The sequence below is a fragment of the Chanodichthys erythropterus genome, chromosome 5 (assembly GCF_024489055.1).
Source record: "Chanodichthys erythropterus isolate Z2021 chromosome 5, ASM2448905v1, whole genome shotgun sequence".
Taxonomy (NCBI): domain Eukaryota; kingdom Metazoa; phylum Chordata; class Actinopteri; order Cypriniformes; family Xenocyprididae; genus Chanodichthys; species Chanodichthys erythropterus.
Window position 1 is genome coordinate 2,431,840 of NC_090225.1, and position 21,432 is coordinate 2,453,271.

Below are 21,432 nucleotides of genomic sequence, written 5' to 3' on the forward strand. Positions count from 1 at the left end.
TCTTTATTAGTGTTTTATTATTATTAATATTATTATAATCATCAAATGTATTAAGATATTATAATATATTTTAATAAATTATATCAATAATATTAATAATAATAAGAGTAAATCAATAGTAAATCATAATAAATAATTATTTATTAGTGTTTGTTATTATTACTGTTATTATCATCAACTATATGAAAATATAATATATTTTAATATCTATATTAAATAAATCCAATTATTATCTATAATAATAATAAGAATAAGAATAATATTAAATTGATGGTAAAGCATAATAAATCACTCTTTATTAGTGTTTTATTATTATTAATATTATTATCATCATCAAATGTATTAAAATATTACAATATATTTTAATAAATTATATCAATAATAATAATAATAAGAGTAAATTACTAGTAAAGCATAATGATTCTTTATTAGTGTTTGTTATTATTACTGTTATAATCATCAAATATATGAAAATATAATATATTTTCATAAATTATATTAAATAAATACAATTATTATCTATAATAATAATAATAATAATATTAGTAGTAGTAAATCAATAGTAAAGCATAATAAATCATTCTTTAATAGTATTATAATTATTACTATCATCATCATCATCATCATCAACCTCATCAAATGTATGAAAATATATTTTAATAAATTATATTAAATAAATACAATTATTATCTAATAATAATTGATAGTAAATATTGTTATTATTATTATTATTTTTGTTATTTGTTATCTTATTGATGATGTTATTATTATTAATCAACAACATCAATAAGAAACAACATTAATAAAATCAATTATTATTATTTCTAATATTATCATTATTAATTCTTTTCTAAACTTGTATGATTTGCTGAAAATCATCCACTCCCATGCAGCTCAAACCTCATTTCCATGTGCACTTTTTCAAACATGGTGCCTGAAAATGCATTGTGGTCCATTAGTGTCAGGTGTGAATGTGCGTGAGACCAGCTGACCAGCTCATAATGACTCCAGTAAATGATGCTCAACTTCCAGAAGTGTGAGTAAATAAACTAAATCCTAAAAAAGCGTTTCGCACACACACTAAACATCTGTTCCTCAATCACTTTCCCATAATGCCCCTCACCTGAGGATCTCTGCTGGTGGAGACATGCTGATCAGAGGCCGATGTTCAGAGGTGGTCATGTCGTCCAGCGCTCGAGCGGTCAGACGCAGCTGAGCCGAATCACAGGCTCTCAGGACGGGCCCCTCCAGCTGCTCCTCCACAGCTCTGCTCTGCTCCTGCAGCTCCTGCAGCCGCCGCTGAAGCTCACACATCTCCTTCTGTACAAGCACAACACATACAACAGCAATGCATCCTCCTTCTTATTCAAACAATAAGTTCATTTGCATGTATATCAGTGATGATCATGTATTTGTGTTCACCTGAATCCTCTGTTTCGTCTCTAACAGCTTCTCCCGCGTTTGAGGTCGAATCTGAGAGCTGCCTGATCCCTGATCGTCACTCACGTCACCATTCTGCCTGTTTATAATCACCCACATGATTAGAAATGTCTTGTTATCGTTAACTAAAACTATTTAAAATAATGTATGGTAGCTGAAATAAAAATAAAATGCAAATATTAAATGAAAATTGGAAATAATTGAGAAAATAAATGAAAGCTATGTACAGTCAAACTAAAAATTATTCAGATATTTTTGATATATAGTGGGTGCAGGACACTATAGTTCATTTATGTAAGTGAGGATAGCAAAATAAAGTCAACTGTGACATATTATTATACCCAAACATCCTTCATACAGTGGAATACCAGAAATATTGATTAAAAAAAATTGGGACCAAAAATGATTCAGACACTTTGACCTGACCATGCTTTGCTTAAGTGTTATCTGACATAATTAATATTAATGTTTTCTGACACAGTTTAACTGTGAATTTTTCACTGAATAAACTGAATTAATGAATTAAATGTTCAAGATGTCTGAATACATTTTGGTTTGACTGTAGAAACATTTTTTAAAAACTAATAAAAATAACAAATACTAAAATGAAATATGCTGTAAACATAAAAATCCAAGTCAAAATAATAAATATATTATAATATATATAAATATATTATGTTATATGTTACTCAATTATATTTAATAAATATATATATGTATTTGGTATGATTAATAATTATGGAAGCCCGTTTCCGCCACAAAAAAAAAAAAAAAAAAAAAAAAAAGATTAATTGCGACTTTTTATCTCGGAATTCTGACTTTATAACTAGCAATTGTGAGATATAAAGTCAGAATTCCGAGATAAAAAGTCGCAATTCATCTTTTTTTTTTTTTTGTGGCGTTTTTTTTTTTTTTTTTTTTTTTTGTAGCAGAAACGGGCTTCCATAGTAATCCTGATGGTCAGTCGCAATGAAAGGAAATGCAAGCAAAGTAAGAACTGTGAGAAATAACGTTTCACAGTTGTAGGGTCTCAAGGATGAGCAGGTCCCACCATAAACTGTGTTTAAGCCTCAATTCACGGAACTTTGGTTTGTAAATCTTACATCGATTCCGGCCCGGCAGACACTAATGGATCACGAGACTCTTTTTTATGACTATTTCGATAAGTCCCAAAACTCTCCTCTGTGACTTCAAAGGAGATGCGAACCCCACGGATCAGGTTTCGAGGAGACAGGACCGAATTCCAAACGGTCATAAAAAGGAAAATACACGCACGCACCCACAGACACACACACACATACAAAGCCCTACATAAAGACTGTATACACAAATATTATACCTGCAAATATGAATGTATCTGCCACTATGGTGCTTGTTGCATGTATGTGTTACTAATGTAGAATCGTAGAATTGACTGTAGTAGGTTAGTTTTCATGTTAAACGATAGTATTAGAGCAGAAAGTGTATCTTCTTTATGGGATGAGAGACACCTGTCAAGTTTGATCTCTCCGTAAAGCTGTGAGTCCGAGCTATTCACTCATGTACGTTACATTTCTGTCAAATGCATCGTTCAATGTTTAATAGTACTATGAAGAAAATGCACTGATTCAACATACCATAAATTAACTCGTTGGACAGGACAAAGAGATGTGGAAAACCGCCAAATTGCAACGCTATCATTGGAGGACGTTATCAAGAAGGCGTCCTGGCCTGTTGTCCTTAAAATACCAGGACAAACGTCCTTTCGATGCACAAGTTTTCTGCCCAAGTTTTCTGCACGAGTTCCTGCCGTCAAGACGGACTATCTTCTTTATTTTCCGGTCATATTACAACAGTTAAACCTTCGTTTGAAACTTTGCCGAAACAACCTCCGGAAGAAGAAACAACTATCAAACCGAGCGCTCCGAAACTCTAAGCACCCCAACGAACCTATGCAAGTATAACGTTTTACAATCTTAAATGCTGAGTTTCCTTGCTGGCTCTTAAAGGTGAGTGTTGCAATTTGCCCTGCTTTGATCATCTCTTTCATTTCTGCCTTTACTTTCTACTATATGTACTTGTATCTACTTGTGTCCATTTATCCGTATAACCTTTGTATTACCCGTTCTGTGTATTAAATTCCTCATATCCACACTTATTTTGTTCACTTGCTCATTCAGCCACCACCAAGTCACTTTAACGTTCTGATTCTAATATCCTGGCTTTACATTTGGATGCTACCATAGAAATTTATCTTCGTGGCCAGAGGGTAATATTTCTGTCGTAAGAGTCTGTGGATAACTTACCGGTTTGCTGGACGGACCGATAGTTCTCTACATAATTATTAAAACAGAGCTAATCATATATGTGATTGATTATAATATGTTGTAGTTAATTCACCATATATGGTTAATTCCCCCTTGGGTCGGTATGTGCATAATAATAATTCATAAAACCATATGAATTATTATATTCATATTCCACCCATAAATTGATTAATAACTGTGCAAATCGTCACACAGTAGTGAGAAAAAGTCAGAATTCTGACTTTATATCTCGCAATTGCGACTTTATATTTCAGAATTCTGACTTTATATCTCAGAATTTTGACTTTATATCTCGCAATTGCGACTTTATATCTCAGAATTTTGACTTTATATCTCGCAATTGCGACTTTATATCTCACAATTCTGACTTTATATCTCGCAATTGCGACTTTATATCTCAGAATTCTGACTTTATATCTCAGAATTTTGACTTTATATCTCGCAATTGCGACTTTATATCTCACAATTCTGACTTTATATCTCAGAATTTTGACTTTATATCTCAGAATTGCGACTTTATATCTCAGAATTTTGACTTTATATCTCGCAATTGCGACTTTATATCTCACAATTCTGACTTTATATCTCGCAATTGCGACTTTATATCTCAGAATTCTGACTTTATATCTCAGAATTTTGACTTTATATCTCAGAATTGCGACTTTATATCTCAGAATTTTGACTTTATATCTCGCAATTGCGACTTTATATCTCACAATTCTGACTTTATATCTCGCAATTGCGACTTTATATCTCACAATTCTGACTTTATATCTCGCAATTGCGACTTTATATCTCAGAATTTTGACTTTATATCTCGCAATTCTGACTTTATATCTCGCAATTGCGACTTTATATCTCACAATTTTGACTTTATATCTCAGAATTGCGACTTTATATCTCAGAATTTTGACTTTATATCTCGCAATTCTGACTTTATATCTCGCAATTGCGACTTTATATCTCACAATTTTGACTTTATATCTCAGAATTGCGACTTTATATCTCAGAATTTTGACTTTATATTTCAGAATTCTGACTTTATATCTCAGAATTTTGACTTTATATCTCGCAATTGCGACTTTATATCTCAGAATTTTGACTTTATATCTCGCAATTGCGACTTTATATCTCACAATTCTGACTTTATATCTCGCAATTGCGACTTTATATCTCAGAATTCTGACTTTATATCTCAGAATTTTGACTTTATATCTCGCAATTGCGACTTTATATCTCACAATTCTGACTTTATATCTCAGAATTTTGACTTTATATCTCAGAATTTTGACTTTATATCTCGCAATTGCGACTTTATATCTCACAATTCTGACTTTATATCTCAGAATTTTGACTTTATATCTCGCAATTGCGACTTTATATCTCACAATTCTGACTTTATATCTCGCAATTGCGACTTTATATCTCAGAATTCTGACTTTATATCTCAGAATTTTGACTTTATATCTCGCAATTCTGACTTTATATCACGCAATTGCGACTTTATATCTCAGAATTTTGACTTTATATCACGCAATTGCGACTTTATATCTCAGAATTCTGACTTTATATCACGCAATTGCGACTTTATATCTCAGAATTCTGACTTTATATCTCAGAATTCTGATTTTATAACTTGCAATTGCAACTTTATATCTCAGAATTCTGACTTTATAACTCACAATTGCGACTTTATATCTCGCAATTCTGACTTTATATCTCGCAATTCTGACTTTATATCTCAGAATTCTGACTTTATATCTCAGAATTCTGACTTTATATCTCGCAATTGCGACTTTATATCTCAGAATTCTGACTTTATATCTCAGAATTCTGATTTTATAACTCACAATTGCGACTTTATATCTCAGAATTCTGACTTTATATCTCGCAATTCTGACTTTATATCTCGCAATTCTGACTTTATATCACGCAATTGCGACTTTATATCTCAGAATTCTGACTTTATATCTCAGAATTCTGATTTTATAACTCACAATTGTGACTTTATATCTCAGAATTCTGACTTTATATCTCGCAATTCTGACTTTATATCTCGCAATTCTGACTTTATATCACGCAATTGCGACTTTATATCTCAGAATTCTGACTTTATATCTCAGAATTCTGACTTTATAACTCACAATTGCGACTTTATATCTCAGAATTCTGACTTTATATCTCGCAATTCTGACTTTATATCTCAGAATTCTGACTTTATAACTCACAATTGCGACTTTATATCTCAGAATTCTGACTTTATATCTCGCAATTCTGACTTTATATCTCGCAATTCTGACTTTATATCACGCAATTGCGACTTTATATCTCAGAATTCTGACTTTATATCTCAGAATTCTGACTTTATAACTCACAATTGCGACTTTATATCTCAGAATTCTGACTTTATATCACGCAATTGCGACTTTATATCTCAGAATTCTGATTTTATAACTTGCAATTGCAACTTTATATCTCAGAATTCTGACTTTATAACTCACAATTGCGACTTTATATCTCAGAATTTTGACTTTATATCACGCAATTGCGACTTTATATCTCAGAATTCTGACTTTATATCACACAATTGCGACTTTATATCTCAGAATTCTGACTTTATATCACACAATTCTGACTTTATATCTCGCAATTCTGACTTTATATCACGCAATTGCAACTTTATATCTCAGAATTCTGACTTTATAACTCACAATTGCGACTTTATATCACACAATTCTGACTTTATATCTCGCAATTCTGACTTTATAACTCACAATTGCGACTTTATATCTCAGAATTCTGACTTTATATCTCGCAATTCTGACTTTATAACTCACAATTGCAACTTTATATCTCAGAATTCTGACTTTATAACTCACAATTGCGACTTTATATCTCAGAATTCTGACTTTATATTTCGCAATTCTGACTTTATATCTCGCAATTGCGACTTTATATCTCAGAATTCTGACTTTATATCTCGCAATTCTGACTTTATATCTCGCAATTGCGACTTTATATCTCACAATTTTGACTTTATATCTCAGAATTGCGACTTTATATCTCAGAATTTTGACTTTATATCTCGCAATTCTGACTTTATATCTCGCAATTGCGACTTTATATCTCACAATTTTGACTTTATATCTCAGAATTGCGACTTTATATCTCAGAATTTTGACTTTATATTTCAGAATTCTGACTTTATATCTCAGAATTTTGACTTTATATCTCGCAATTGCGACTTTATATCTCAGAATTTTGACTTTATATCTCGCAATTGCGACTTTATATCTCACAATTCTGACTTTATATCTCGCAATTGCGACTTTATATCTCAGAATTCTGACTTTATATCTCAGAATTTTGACTTTATATCTCGCAATTGCGACTTTATATCTCACAATTCTGACTTTATATCTCAGAATTTTGACTTTATATCTCAGAATTTTGACTTTATATCTCGCAATTGCGACTTTATATCTCACAATTCTGACTTTATATCTCAGAATTTTGACTTTATATCTCGCAATTGCGACTTTATATCTCACAATTCTGACTTTATATCTCGCAATTGCGACTTTATATCTCAGAATTCTGACTTTATATCTCAGAATTTTGACTTTATATCTCGCAATTCTGACTTTATATCACGCAATTGCGACTTTATATCTCAGAATTTTGACTTTATATCACGCAATTGCGACTTTATATCTCAGAATTCTGACTTTATATCACGCAATTGCGACTTTATATCTCAGAATTCTGACTTTATATCTCAGAATTCTGATTTTATAACTTGCAATTGCAACTTTATATCTCAGAATTCTGACTTTATAACTCACAATTGCGACTTTATATCTCGCAATTCTGACTTTATATCTCGCAATTCTGACTTTATATCTCAGAATTCTGACTTTATATCTCAGAATTCTGACTTTATAACTCACAATTGCGACTTTATATCTCGCAATTCTGACTTTATATCTCGCAATTCTGACTTTATATCTCAGAATTCTGACTTTATATCTCAGAATTCTGACTTTATATCTCGCAATTGCGACTTTATATCTCAGAATTCTGACTTTATATCTCAGAATTCTGATTTTATAACTCACAATTGCGACTTTATATCTCAGAATTCTGACTTTATATCTCGCAATTCTGACTTTATATCTCGCAATTCTGACTTTATATCACGCAATTGCGACTTTATATCTCAGAATTCTGACTTTATATCTCAGAATTCTGATTTTATAACTCACAATTGTGACTTTATATCTCAGAATTCTGACTTTATATCTCGCAATTCTGACTTTATATCTCGCAATTCTGACTTTATATCACGCAATTGCGACTTTATATCTCAGAATTCTGACTTTATATCTCAGAATTCTGACTTTATAACTCACAATTGCGACTTTATATCTCAGAATTCTGACTTTATATCTCGCAATTCTGACTTTATATCTCAGAATTCTGACTTTATAACTCACAATTGCGACTTTATATCTCAGAATTCTGACTTTATATCTCGCAATTCTGACTTTATATCTCGCAATTCTGACTTTATATCACGCAATTGCGACTTTATATCTCAGAATTCTGACTTTATATCTCAGAATTCTGACTTTATAACTCACAATTGCGACTTTATATCTCAGAATTCTGACTTTATATCACGCAATTGCGACTTTATATCTCAGAATTCTGATTTTATAACTTGCAATTGCAACTTTATATCTCAGAATTCTGACTTTATAACTCACAATTGCGACTTTATATCTCAGAATTTTGACTTTATATCACGCAATTGCGACTTTATATCTCAGAATTCTGACTTTATATCACACAATTGCGACTTTATATCTCAGAATTCTGACTTTATATCACACAATTCTGACTTTATATCTCGCAATTCTGACTTTATATCACGCAATTGCAACTTTATATCTCAGAATTCTGACTTTATAACTCACAATTGCGACTTTATATCACACAATTCTGACTTTATATCTCGCAATTCTGACTTTATAACTCACAATTGCGACTTTATATCTCAGAATTCTGACTTTATATCTCGCAATTCTGACTTTATAACTCACAATTGCAACTTTATATCTCAGAATTCTGACTTTATAACTCACAATTGCGACTTTATATCTCAGAATTCTGACTTTATATTTCGCAATTCTGACTTTATATCTCGCAATTGCGACTTTATATCTCAGAATTCTGACTTTATATCTCGCAATTCTGACTTTATATCTCGCAATTGCGACTTTATATCTCAGAATTCTGACTTTATATTTCGCAATTCTGACTTTATATCACGCAATTGCGACTTTATATCTCAGAATTCTGACTTTATATCACGCAATTGCGACTTTATATCTCAGAATTCTGACTTTATATCACGCAATTGCGACTTTATATCTCAGAATTCTGACTTTATATCACGCAATTGCGACTTTATATCTCAGAATTCTGATTTTATAACTTGCAATTGCAACTTTATATCTCAGAATTCTGACTTTATATCACGCAATTGCGACTTTATATCTCAGAATTCAGATTTTATAACTTGCAATTGCGACTTTATATCTCAGAATTCTGACTTTATAACTCACAATTGCGACTTTATATCTCAGAATTCTGACTTTATATCACACAATTCTGACTTTATAACTCGCAATTGCGACTTTATATCTCGCAATTCTGACTTTATATCACGCAATTGCGTCTTTATATCTCAGAATTCTGACTTTATATCTCGCAATTCTGACTTTATAACTCACAATTGCGACTTTATATCTCAGAATTCTGACTTTATATCACGCAATTGTGACTTTATATCTCAGAATTCTGACTTTATAACTCGCAATTGTGAGATATAAACACGCAATTGCGAGTTAAAAAGTAAATTCTGAGATAAAAAGTCGCAATTCTTTTTTTTTTTTTTTTTGGGCGGAAACGGGCTTCCATAAATAATATTAATTCTTTATTATAAAATGAAAATTTTAAATATAAAAATAAAAGCTAATTCAAAATATAAATAAATACTATAATAGCACACAATAATACTAAAATAACGCTAAATCTGTGTCACTTCGAATCAGTGTCTCAATCATTATAGTGAATTAATGTTTTACAGCTAGTTAAATATATTAACATGATTACGTCATGCGTGGAGCATCACAGAGCAGTGCAAGATGAGCATTTGTGGTTTAAATGTATATAATTGTTTATTTTATTTAGAATATGAGCGATGGTTTCTCTAGATTAGACTCTTATTCCTCGTCTGGGATCATGTAGAGCTCTTTGAAGCTGCACTGAAACTGACATTTGGACCTTCAACCCGTTGAACCCCAGTGAAGTCCACTATATGGAGAAAAATCCTGGAATGATTTCCTCAAAAACCTTCATTTCTTTTCCACTGAAGAAAGAAAGACACGAACATCTTGGATGACATGGAGGTGAGTAAATTATCAGGAAATAATTGAATTAATCCGTTAAGCATTATTACTCTAGTGTCGTTCCTTTGATGAGTGTCTCTGAGCTACAGCCGCCAAACTGTACAAAGATAAACATATGGGAACAATACGCAACAGGAAGTGCTGTTTAGACACATCCCTGCAGCACTGCCGCCCTACCTGTTTGTTTTCCTGTCCTAAAGGGTTATTTCTGAAACTACCCTCATCTAACCAGCCTTCAAATACAAGATAGTGAAGTGTAGTGTTAGGGGACATCAAGTCAGATTAGAAATGTGTTTTTACTTTTATTCAGCAAGGATGCACTAAATTGATCAAAAGTGACAGTAAAAACATTTATAATGTTACAAAAGATTCTATTTCAAATCAATGCCGTTCTTTAGAACTTTCTATTCATCAAAGAATCCTGAAAAATAAAATGTATCACAGTTTCCACAAAAATTCGAAGCTGATTTCAACTTGATAATAATAATAAATGTTTCTTGAGCAGCAAATCATCATATTAGAATGATTTCTGAAGCATCATGTGACACTGAAGACTGGAGTAATGATGCTGAAAATTCAGCTTTGATCACAGAAATATTTTTTTTTTTTCTTTAAATGTATTCCAATAGAAAACAGTGATTTTAATTTGGAATGTTTCATTTTTTACTGTATTTTTTTGCTGAAATAAATGTATCTTACCATTACCAAACATTTAAACAGTTAAAAAGTTCTCAAAATGAATGAAGGCATAAAGTGTTTAAATGTTTCCAAACCTGCAGTCCATGTCTGTCCTGCGGAGGGCGCTGTGCACAGCTGTCCTGAGACGCTCCAGAAATCCAGTGACCTCAGGATGTCTGGACGGGAGACCAGGCTTAAGTGTCGCTCTCTCTCTCCGCAGTTCCTCTAGTTTCTTCCCAAAACGCTCGGCTGAACACACAAACACAATTCAGACTTGTCTTTCTTTGACGGAGTAAAGCACAAGCCGAACACAAATGTACACTCGTCTCTGGTCACTTCAGGTCAAACTCAATACAAAAACATTATAAAAATGCTAAACTCATCCTGCGTCAAAATAAGTATTCATAAACTCAGACACAGATTTATTGGACAATATATCGGTTATCGGCTTTCAAAATGATCGGTTATCGGTATACAAAATGTTCATATCGGTGCTCTAATTATTTATGGTATGTATTTACTTTGTACAGAAAATAAATTTAAATTGGCGCTGCAGGAAATGTGTGTGTGTGTGTGTGTGTGTGTGTGTGTGAGTATAAGACAACACAAAACAAACACAACTGACCCACTTTACACACACAGAGAGATCAGAGTCTGGGAAAAGTCCAGTTATGTAAGTCACAAGGTCTGATGGGCTCTAAAGAGGGGAAAAAAGCTTCCAGCTGACAAATGTAGGTCAATCATCTGATCTGATCTAAATGAAGAAGTAGTTTTACAAGATCACATGGTGAAGATATAGAGGGATGCTTTTGGGTAACTAATAAAGCAAGAGATATAGAAATTAAGACTATTTCCTTTCCACAATAAAATGAATCCAATGAATCCATGACTCCATGGAAAGCACACTGGAACTGCATGATGACCAACAGATGGCGCTGTTTGACAATGAATCACAGAACTGTCTCAAAGTTATGGACTATTAATAATGTACTACTGTACAGTAAATACACTGTACTAATACTGTTTAAAAATGGCATGTGAAACAGCACACATGCAAAGATAAACGTCAAATGGGATCCTACTCAGAAAAAAAAAATATATTATAATAAATCTTTATTTTCCCAGCATTAGTCAATCATGATTCATGAGGGCCTATTTGATCATAACTTTTATTATTATATTATAAAGGATTCAGAGTAAAAAAACAACATTAGACTTACACTAATCGTGTGCACTAAATTCATGTGACACTTGCTCTCAAGTGAGCGATCACAAGTGAATGTTTTTGGTCTGGTTTGATGTGATCATTGCTGAGTATGAACAATCAGGCGGGAGTGTTCGGGTGTGTTTGCACGCCACATTAATGTGTTGAAACTCTTTCATCAGCTGTGGACTTATTTGGACATAAACTGGGCTGAAATTCACAGATACGGTATGGAGTAGGAGCATCCTTTAAGATTAAAATGTGAAGCAATGACAAGTTCTTTTTGATGGTGCATTAAAGGTGCAGTACACGATTTCTGAGAATCATTGTTGAACACTGTTGATTTTTGAAATCAGCTCAAAGAAACACACCCTTTGCAAGTGATGATGTCTTTAACAGAAAATAAAGCTGTGTGAAAAATAAAGCGAAGATGACGAATGAACAACAAGAACAAAAAGCTGGCTCACTCTCTCTCCTACCTCATCATGAATGGACACGCCCCCTACTGCTGACTGGTTCACTCTCTCTCCTCCCCCATCATGAGTGGACACGCCCCTTACTGCTGATTGGCTCACTCTCCTTCCTCGTCATGAGTGGACACACCCCCTACTGCTGATTGGCTCACTCTCTCTCCTCCCTCATTATAAGTGGACACGCCCCTTACTGCTGATTGGCTCACTCTTTCTCCTTCCCATTATAAATGGACACACCCCCAACTGCTGATTATCTCACTCTTTACTGCTGATTGGCTCAATCTCTCCTCCCCATCATAAATGGACACACCCCCTTCTGCTGATTGGCTCATTCTCTCACCTCCCTCATCATGTGAAAACGCCCTATTGTTAATTAGCTCACTCTCAATCTCTCCTCCCCATCACAAATGGACACGTCCCTACTGCTGATTGGTTCACTCTCTCCTCCACCATTATGAGTGGACACACCCCCTTCTGCTGATTGGCACAGTCTCTCTCTCCTCCCTCATCTTAAGTGGACACACCCCCTTCTGCTGATTGGCACAGTCTCTCTCTCCTCCCTCATCTTAAGTGGCCACACCCCCTACTGCTGACTGGTTCACTCTCCTCCCCATCATAAGTGGACACGCCCCCTACTGCTGACTGGTTCACTCTCCTCCCCATCATAAGTGGACACGCCCCCTACTGCTGACTGTCTCTCTCTCTCTCTCTCTCCTCCCTCGTCATAAGTGGACACGCCCCCTACTGCTGATTGGCTCTCTCTCTCTCTCTCCTCCCTCGTCATAAGTGGACACGCCCCCTACTGCTGATTGGCTCACTCTATCTCCTCCCCCATTATGAGTGGCCACGCCCCCTACTGCTGACTGGCTCACTCCCTGTCCTCCACCATCATAAGTAGCCACGCCCCCTACTGCTGACTGGCTCTCTCTCTCTCCTCCCTCGTCATGAGTGGACACGCCCCCTACTGCTGATAAAATCACTTACTGCACCTTTAATTATATTTTAGAAGAAATCAATTCTGTTTCAGTATTTATACTAAATCTACACATACTTTTAGCTTGAGAAAATCAAACTTTCATTATAATAATAATAAATGAAACAAGCACTGAGCATGTAATATGTCTGACCTTTGTCATAGTCATCGTCCAAAACCGCTTTGTGCTGTAATCTCTGAAGCTTCGTCATTATGGACTCGATCTAAAGAGGGAAAACATTGTACCTATTAAGCGCACTAAATCAGATTTTTTATCTATACGTAAATATCTAAGGCCTCTAAATTATCAGCATGATCAAAAACTTTGGACTTTTTTAGCAAGTAAAAGGTCTTTTAGCATTTTTTGCAGTGTTATGAGCAATAGTTGACTTTGCAAACATTATTAAATATGAATAACTGTATAATATAATAATTATGGAGATATCTTAAACATAGTTGTGTCGTACTGACCTTGGTGTTTGTGCGATTGTTCTGCAGACAGTCTTGCAGAACATCCTCGTACTTCTTTATCAGGCCGTCCCGACTCTGGTCTGAGGACGGGGTGGCGCTGTCGTAGCCAGAGGTGACCGACGAGGTCGAGTCTGACGAGTCAATCGAGATCGAAGACGTGACTTCAGGGTCCAGAGAGCCAGAGTCTGAGTCCTGGATGTTACCTTTTGCATAAGATGTGATGGAGGACGAGGTCTGCATGTCCAGGTCTGCTAGCCACAGATCTCGGTCCAATAACAGCCCTTTTTGTGGCAGCGCCTGACCAATCGAGCAAGGCAAAAGTCTTAATGTGAAACCCTCATGTCCTGATTGGCTAATTGGAACAGAGCTGATCTCTGAGTGATTTACTAAAGGAGCGAGAGGTTTTAAAACACCTGAGTTTGAAGTTTCAGAAGTCGATTCAGATTGTTTGTTTACAGATTTGGATGAACTGTTTGTGCTTGCGTCTAAAAAATCACTAGTTTCTAACGACTGCTGAATGAAACTAAAGCTCGAATTGAAAATGTCACTTGATTGCATTAGAGAATTTTCCTCTCGAGTTTTGGAAGAATCCGAAGAGTTGTTTTTCTCGAAAACATCCTTATGCCATTTCTCACTGGGGCGTTTAGAAGCGCTCTTCTGAGTGTTCTCATTAGTAGATGAGCCAATGGGAGTCTTGGAATGTTCTCGTTCAGAATCACATGACGTTCTGGCAGCGTCCACCTGGTTAAGCGGCTCTGACCGCATGTATCCCGGCCGTCTGAAACTCCACCTGCGATGGCTTCCCGACGCTGCTGCACCACCTGTCGAGAACAGATTACCGGTTAAACGTCTTAGTCTTGATAATAAACCATGAGAGGTACTTGGACATCTGACATGCAAACTTCCCACAATGGCATTTTTGTAAACAAATAATGACCCATGACAGCTGCAGTCATGTGGTTCAGCTGTAAAATCTCCCTGTGATCAGTGTGTGTGTCAAATGCAATACAGCTGTTGAGAAATTAAACTAATGGGCACATCAGGAAATGCACAGTAAAAACTATTAGTAAATAATTGTACTTCTTTTATATTTTAATTATGCAATTTTTTGTGCATTTTACACTTTAATTTTACATAAAACTTTAATGTAATTTAAAAAAAAATGAAACTGTTTGAATTTAAAAGTTTAATAAATTATATCAGTAAATATTGTACTTTTATACATTTAAAATATACATTTTTTGTGCATTTTACACTTTAATTTTACACAAAACTTGAATTAAAAAAAGAAATTAAAATATTTGAATTTAAAACAGTTTAATAAATTATATATCTGTAAATATTGTACATTATTTACTTACATATTTTTGTACATTGTACACTTTCATTTTACACTTTAATGTATTTTTTATTAAATAGTTGAATGTAAAACTAATGGGCACATCAGGAAATGCACAATAAAAACAACTTTAAGAGTTTAATCAATTTTATATCAGTAAATATTGTAATTTTTTACTTTTAAAATGTACATTTTTATGCATTTTACATCTTAATTTTACACAAAATTTTAATTAAAAAAATAAATAATATTTGAATTTAAAACTAATGGGCACATCAAGAAATGCACAATAAAAACAACTTTAAGAGTTTAATCAATTATATATCAGTAAATATCGTATTTTTCACATTTAAAATGTACATTTTTATGCATTTTACACCTTAATTTTACACAAATCTTTAATTTAAAAAAAATATAATTGAATTTAAAACTAATGGGTACATCAGGAAATGCACAATAAAAACAACTTTAAGAGTTTAATCAAATATATATCAGTAAATATCGTACTTTTCACATTTGAAATGTACATATTTGAGCATTTTACACTTTAATTTTACACAAACCTTTAATTTAAAAAATATAATTGAATTTAAAACTAATGGGTACATCAGGAAATGCACAATAAAAACAACTTTAAGAGTTTAATCAAATATATATCAGTAAATATTGTACTTTTCACATTTGAAATGTACATATTTGAGCATTTTACACTTTAATTTTACACAAACCTTTAATTTAAAAAATATAATTGAATTTAAAACTAATGGGTACATCAGGAAATGCACAATAAAAACAACTTTAAGAGTTTAATCAAATATATATCAGTAAATATTGTACTTTTCACATTTAAAATGTACATATTTGAGCATTTTACACTTTAATTTTACACAAAACTTTAATTTAAAAAAATATAATTGAATTTAAAACTAATGGGCACATTAGGAAATGCACAAAAAAACAACTTTAAGAGTGTAGTAAATTATATATCAGTAAATATTGTATTTTTTTACTTTTAAAATGTACATTTTTGTGCATTTTACATTTTAATTTTACACAAAACGAATTAAAAAAATGAATAAAAATATTTGAATTTAAATCTAATGGGCATATCAGGAAATGCACAAAAACATCTTAAAATTTTTTATAAATTATATATCAGTAAATATTATTATCATTTAAATTGTAATGTTTGTACATTTCAGTACATATTGTACATATCACAGTAAATATTATACTTTTTTTACATTTAAAATGGCCTTTTTCTTTGCATTTTACACTTAAAATTTACACAAAATTACCATTGTAACAGATGTATATAAAATATTACCTTTACTGTATGGAATTGTATTTTTGAGAAACTGAGAAACATAATTTTAGAATTAATATTAAATATAAATATTAAAATCAAAAAGTAAATATTAAATATATAAATTAAATAAGTATTATTTGCAGGAACCCTAAAGAGTTGTTTTATAATAAATTACATAATGCATTTAAAAAGATCGATACTAATTTGATACTTCATTGAGAACCATTAATCTTGAGTTATGAAAGAGCCACATCTGAGCAAGGAAACGTTCCTCTGACCGAGTGAAACTGACTGCAAGATTAGCTGAAATGAGTTAATGAGTTCAAACACACAAACGACAAGCCATCAGAAAATTACAAGCCCCAAAACACCAAAGAGAATACAAGTACAAAACCAAAACCTCTACATTTCAAGTCATCAAAACACACTGGTCTGTTCTGTGGGTGAAGGGGACGGATCAGTGGAAACACTCTTTGTCTGCAGCTGTGATTGGCTCTTCATTTAAACGCGTTTCCCACAAACCCTCACTGCAACGAATGCAGAATCCGTCGAGTGTACAGAGCGAGAACAGCTGCAGCGCCGTTAAACGCGTCTCTCGCAGATCGTTCAAACACAAACACACAAACTCACATGGGAGAAATAACAGGGAGTCCATTCACAGGACTGTGAGAGCCGAGAGCAAAACCTGAGGAAAATCGAAAGTTTAGATCACTGATCTCTATAGTCTGAAATGGTGTGCACATATTGTAAGGCAAGAAAATGATGCCAAGACTCTTTTTATCTTCTAACATTTCGGTCTTTCCCCATAAATCACACTGAGCTAATGAAGAGCAGATGAAGTCACGGCTGAAGAATGTTTTCTAGAGAGAAAGGAAGAGCTGCTCGAGCGATGCTGACAAAAGGATCTTATCAAGCACTCGACTAGAGAAGGGATTTCCAGGGATTTGTTTTTGTCACCCGACCCCTGTTGACAAGATATTTACTTGAATATTTCAAAGTGCCTAATTTGTTAAAGGATTAGTTCACTTCAGAATTAAAATTTCCTGATAATTTACTCAACCCCCATGTCATCCAAGATGTTCATGTCTTTCTTTCTTCAGTCGAAAAGAAATGAAGGATTTTGATGAAAACATTCCAGGATTTTTCTCCATATAGTGGACTTCACTGGGGTTCAATGGGTTGAAGGTCCAAATGTCAGTTTCAAAGAGCTCTACATGATCCCAGACGAGGAATAAGAGTCTAATCTAGAGAAACCATCGGACATTATCTAAACAAAATTAACATTTATATACATTTAAACCACAAATGCTTGTCTTGCACTGCTCTGTGATGCTTCACGCATGACGTAATCATGTTGGAAAGGTCGCGGCAGTGTGAAAAACTCCATCTCATTTTCTCCTCCAACTTCAAAATCGTCCGACATTGTTGTTTTACCTTTTTTTTGTAAAGGCCGTTTGACTTAGTCTTTGCAAGTTCACTTTGTAAACACTGGATCGGTACTTCCGCGTATGTCACGTGTGACCTTTCCAACATGATTACGTCATGCGTGGAGCATCACAGAGCAGTGCAAGACGAGCATTTGTGGTTTAAATGTATATAAATGTTTATTTTGTTTAGAAAATGGCCGATGGTTTCTCTAGACAAGACTCTTATTCCTCGTCTGGGATCATGTAGAGCTCTTTGAAACTGACATTTGGACCTTCAACCCGTTGAACCCCAGTGAAGTCCACTATATGGAGAAAAATCCTGGAATTATTTCCTCAAAAACCTTAATTTCTTTTCAACTGAAGAAAAAAAGACATGAACATCTTGGATGACATCTTGGTGAGTAAATTATCAGGAAACTTTAAAATACGAACCGCAAAACGAATATAAATCTGATCCTCTTTTTACAAGATGTAATATAAGTCTCTGGTGTGTCCAAAATGTGTCTGTGAAGTTTCAGCTCAAAATCCCCCACAGATCATTTATTATAGCTTGTCAAATTTGCCCCTATTTGGGTGTGAGCAAAAACACACCGTTTTTGTGTGTGTCCCTTTAAATGCAAATGAGCTGCTGCTCCCGCCCCCTTTCCAGAAGAGGGCGGAGCTTTAACAGCTCAACAACAACAAAGCTGGAGAATCTCACGCAGCCAAAATGAGGAAAGTGTTCAGCCTTACATTGTTCAAACCGACACTGATGGAGAGACTCAGGAAGAAGTTACAACTTTTAGACGTTTCTGAATGGTTAGTGGATAAATTGATGTAGTTGCTGTGGAGTTGATTCAACTCATCCACTAGCATGTGCCGTCATGTTCATCTTCTGCGCAGAAAGAAGATTCGTTTTAAAGATGATGTTTAGAATGAAGAATAGCAGCATGAATGAAACATCTTTGCAATGACTGTACAAACACGAGCCCATCACAGTTCACACCTGCACTCCAATTACAACCACAACTGAGACTCACCATCCACCATCTGTTCAGCTCGACTAGAGACCGCACGATAGAGAACACGACTCAAAAGGGAAGGAAACGGTCGCAAGTCTCTTTAAAGACACATGCTTGCTATGATTCCCTAAAAGAAAAGATGAAACGATCAAGTAGACGGGGAAATTAGTAGTATGTATACAGGAAATATCTGTTTTATGGTCAAGCAGGTGAAAATGGTGCATCTAAACAGTTTTAAGTTAAATAACAGCACATCTTTTCTCAACAAGACACATGCATTGAGGAATCATTCATGTCTGGAGCATGAATAGGTTTGAAAAACAACAAGTATGTGCAATAATAACAAATACTTGACTTTGCAAACACCACTAATTACTGATAAACGGTTCAAACACCACACAGCCTTCAATCAATATTAAAAAGCCAGTTTTCAAGTGTCCCTGAGAGAAACATGTGTTTACCTTTGTCGATTAGAGAGGCCCTCTCCAAACACACTTCTGCTTTACTCGGCCTCCCATTGGCCGAATGCTGAGGAGCTCATAAAGAGGAAAAGGGAATGTGAGGAGGAGTACAGCAATCCGCTTCAGACTCTCCTCTGGAGACGTTTCACTACGCTTACACATGCAAGTATGGTGTGACTCGTCCAGTGACGGCAGAGCGTTTGAGGAAGTGAGAGTTCGATGGACAAGTCTTTTCCTCTCTCCTTTTTAACACATCAGATGATGGTGAGAGAAAGCTCAGCTCTCTCTGTGCCCACAACAACCTTCAAGAGGAACATGTTGTTCACACCAGTGCTGTTATCGCCAACTAAATCTACAAGCAAAGCATTTTTTAATAAAATTGAAAAGAAAGAGATGATTTGAGGCAGGAATGAAATGTTTTGGTAGTTTTAGTGCATTTGAATGTGAGATTAACTGCTGTGCCATACTGAAAGTTGGTTAGGAGAACTGTGTGAAGAGTTTTGAAAAAGTGACTTAAAGGTGCAATATGTAATATTTTTGCAGTAAAATATCCAAAAATCACCAGTGTTATATATTTTGTTCACTTGAGTACTTACAATATGTTTGCAACTATTTGTAAATCGTGAGAAAATTTTAATTTTATCCAAGGCTCCGGGACGTGTGAGGAGTCGCCTGTCAATTGCGTCATATCCGCGTTACCCTCGGTTTCCGCTTTTATTTTGTAGAAACCATGGAAACACCAAAGACGCTTTAATATTTACATGTTTTAATAGACAAGGGAACAACTGTTTTGATATTTTTATCAACACGTTTAGTCTTTTTGTTTAAATCTTGATTTTTTTTTGCGAGTCTCATGCTTTACCATGCCTCAGAGAAAAACACTATTTTGTGAAGTAGCTAACATAGCATAATCTGATGCAGCTTTATTTTTAGTAACAGTAATACAGCATTTTCTCCATCATACAATACGTTTTAAAATGAATTTCATGTCATTTATCAACACAAGCCATCCAGCATTTAATATGATATTGTAAAATGGATCTATCTTACTGCAGTGTGTAACAGTGTCTCACAGCAGCCGCCGAGCGAACGCACAGAGTAACGTTATAACATCATTTTCAACACTCATAAATGTTTCTAATATGATAAACAGAGCTGCGTTACCTCTTCATGAGCGGAAAAGCGGAAGCAGCGCCGGTGACTTTGTCATAATAAAAGTCCCGCTGCTCGTGAGGCGTGTGTTGATCAATCGCTCCAGCTCCTCGTTCAACACTCGCTCCTGCTCTGCTTCATACTACAGTAACGTTAATAATCTCATCCATGAACATGATTTCTTCCCGACTCCAATCCCTATTCTTTTGCACCGTCCGTTGAGGTGAAGATCACATGTCCCAAGATTCCACTCTCAAACTTGGCGTCATCAAGCTACGCCTTTGTTTTGAATAGGCCTCTAGCGACCTCTAGCGGACAAAATTATTACATATTGTACCTTCAAGTATTGAGAAATGTGTCCAAGAGACAACAAAAAAAAAACCTAAGCGAAAATTAGAAATGTTGCTTTGTAGGGCTGGGCGATGTATCGAATGCTTTTGTCACGCGCATTTCTTTAGTAAAGCCGGTTCCCTGATTACCGCTAAATCGCCATCACCTGCTTTCAAATGAAGCGGCATTTAATAGACAGAGCCGTAGTTCACTGATAAGACATGCAATATCGCGTTCAATATCGATATGTATCGCCGTCGATATTGAACGCGATATTGCGTGGCTTATCAGTGAACTACGGCTCTGTCTATTAAATGCCGCTTCATTTGAAAGCAGGTGATGGCAATTTAGCGGTAATCAGGGATCCGGCTTTACTGAAGAAATGCGCGTGA

At 34.4% G+C, this 21,432-nt stretch overlaps 1 protein-coding gene across 6 annotated transcripts in view; it reads right to left on the minus strand.

The window, feature by feature from the left end:
* disc1 (DISC1 scaffold protein) overlaps positions 1 to 21,432 on the minus strand; it is a 75,107-nt gene that overhangs the window by 49,951 nt on the left and 3,724 nt on the right. For 5 of the 6 annotated variants that reach the window (XR_010895182.1, XM_067385639.1, XM_067385637.1 and 2 more), the window contains exons 2-6: positions 14,022 to 14,842; positions 13,705 to 13,774; positions 10,996 to 11,149; positions 1,423 to 1,519; positions 1,124 to 1,320 (exon numbers count right to left, since the gene is read on the minus strand). Coding sequence is in view for 5 of the 6 variants with exons in the window: in XM_067385639.1 (XP_067241740.1) it covers positions 1,124 to 1,320; positions 1,423 to 1,519; positions 10,996 to 11,149; positions 13,705 to 13,774; positions 14,022 to 14,842 (1,339 nt within the window). In the remaining variant the exon portion in view is untranslated. Of the gene's footprint in view, positions 1 to 1,123; positions 1,321 to 1,422; positions 1,520 to 10,995; positions 11,150 to 13,704; positions 13,775 to 14,021; positions 14,843 to 19,558; positions 19,709 to 21,432 lie in introns of those variants that run through there. The other variant, XM_067385640.1, reaches the window with a different exon arrangement.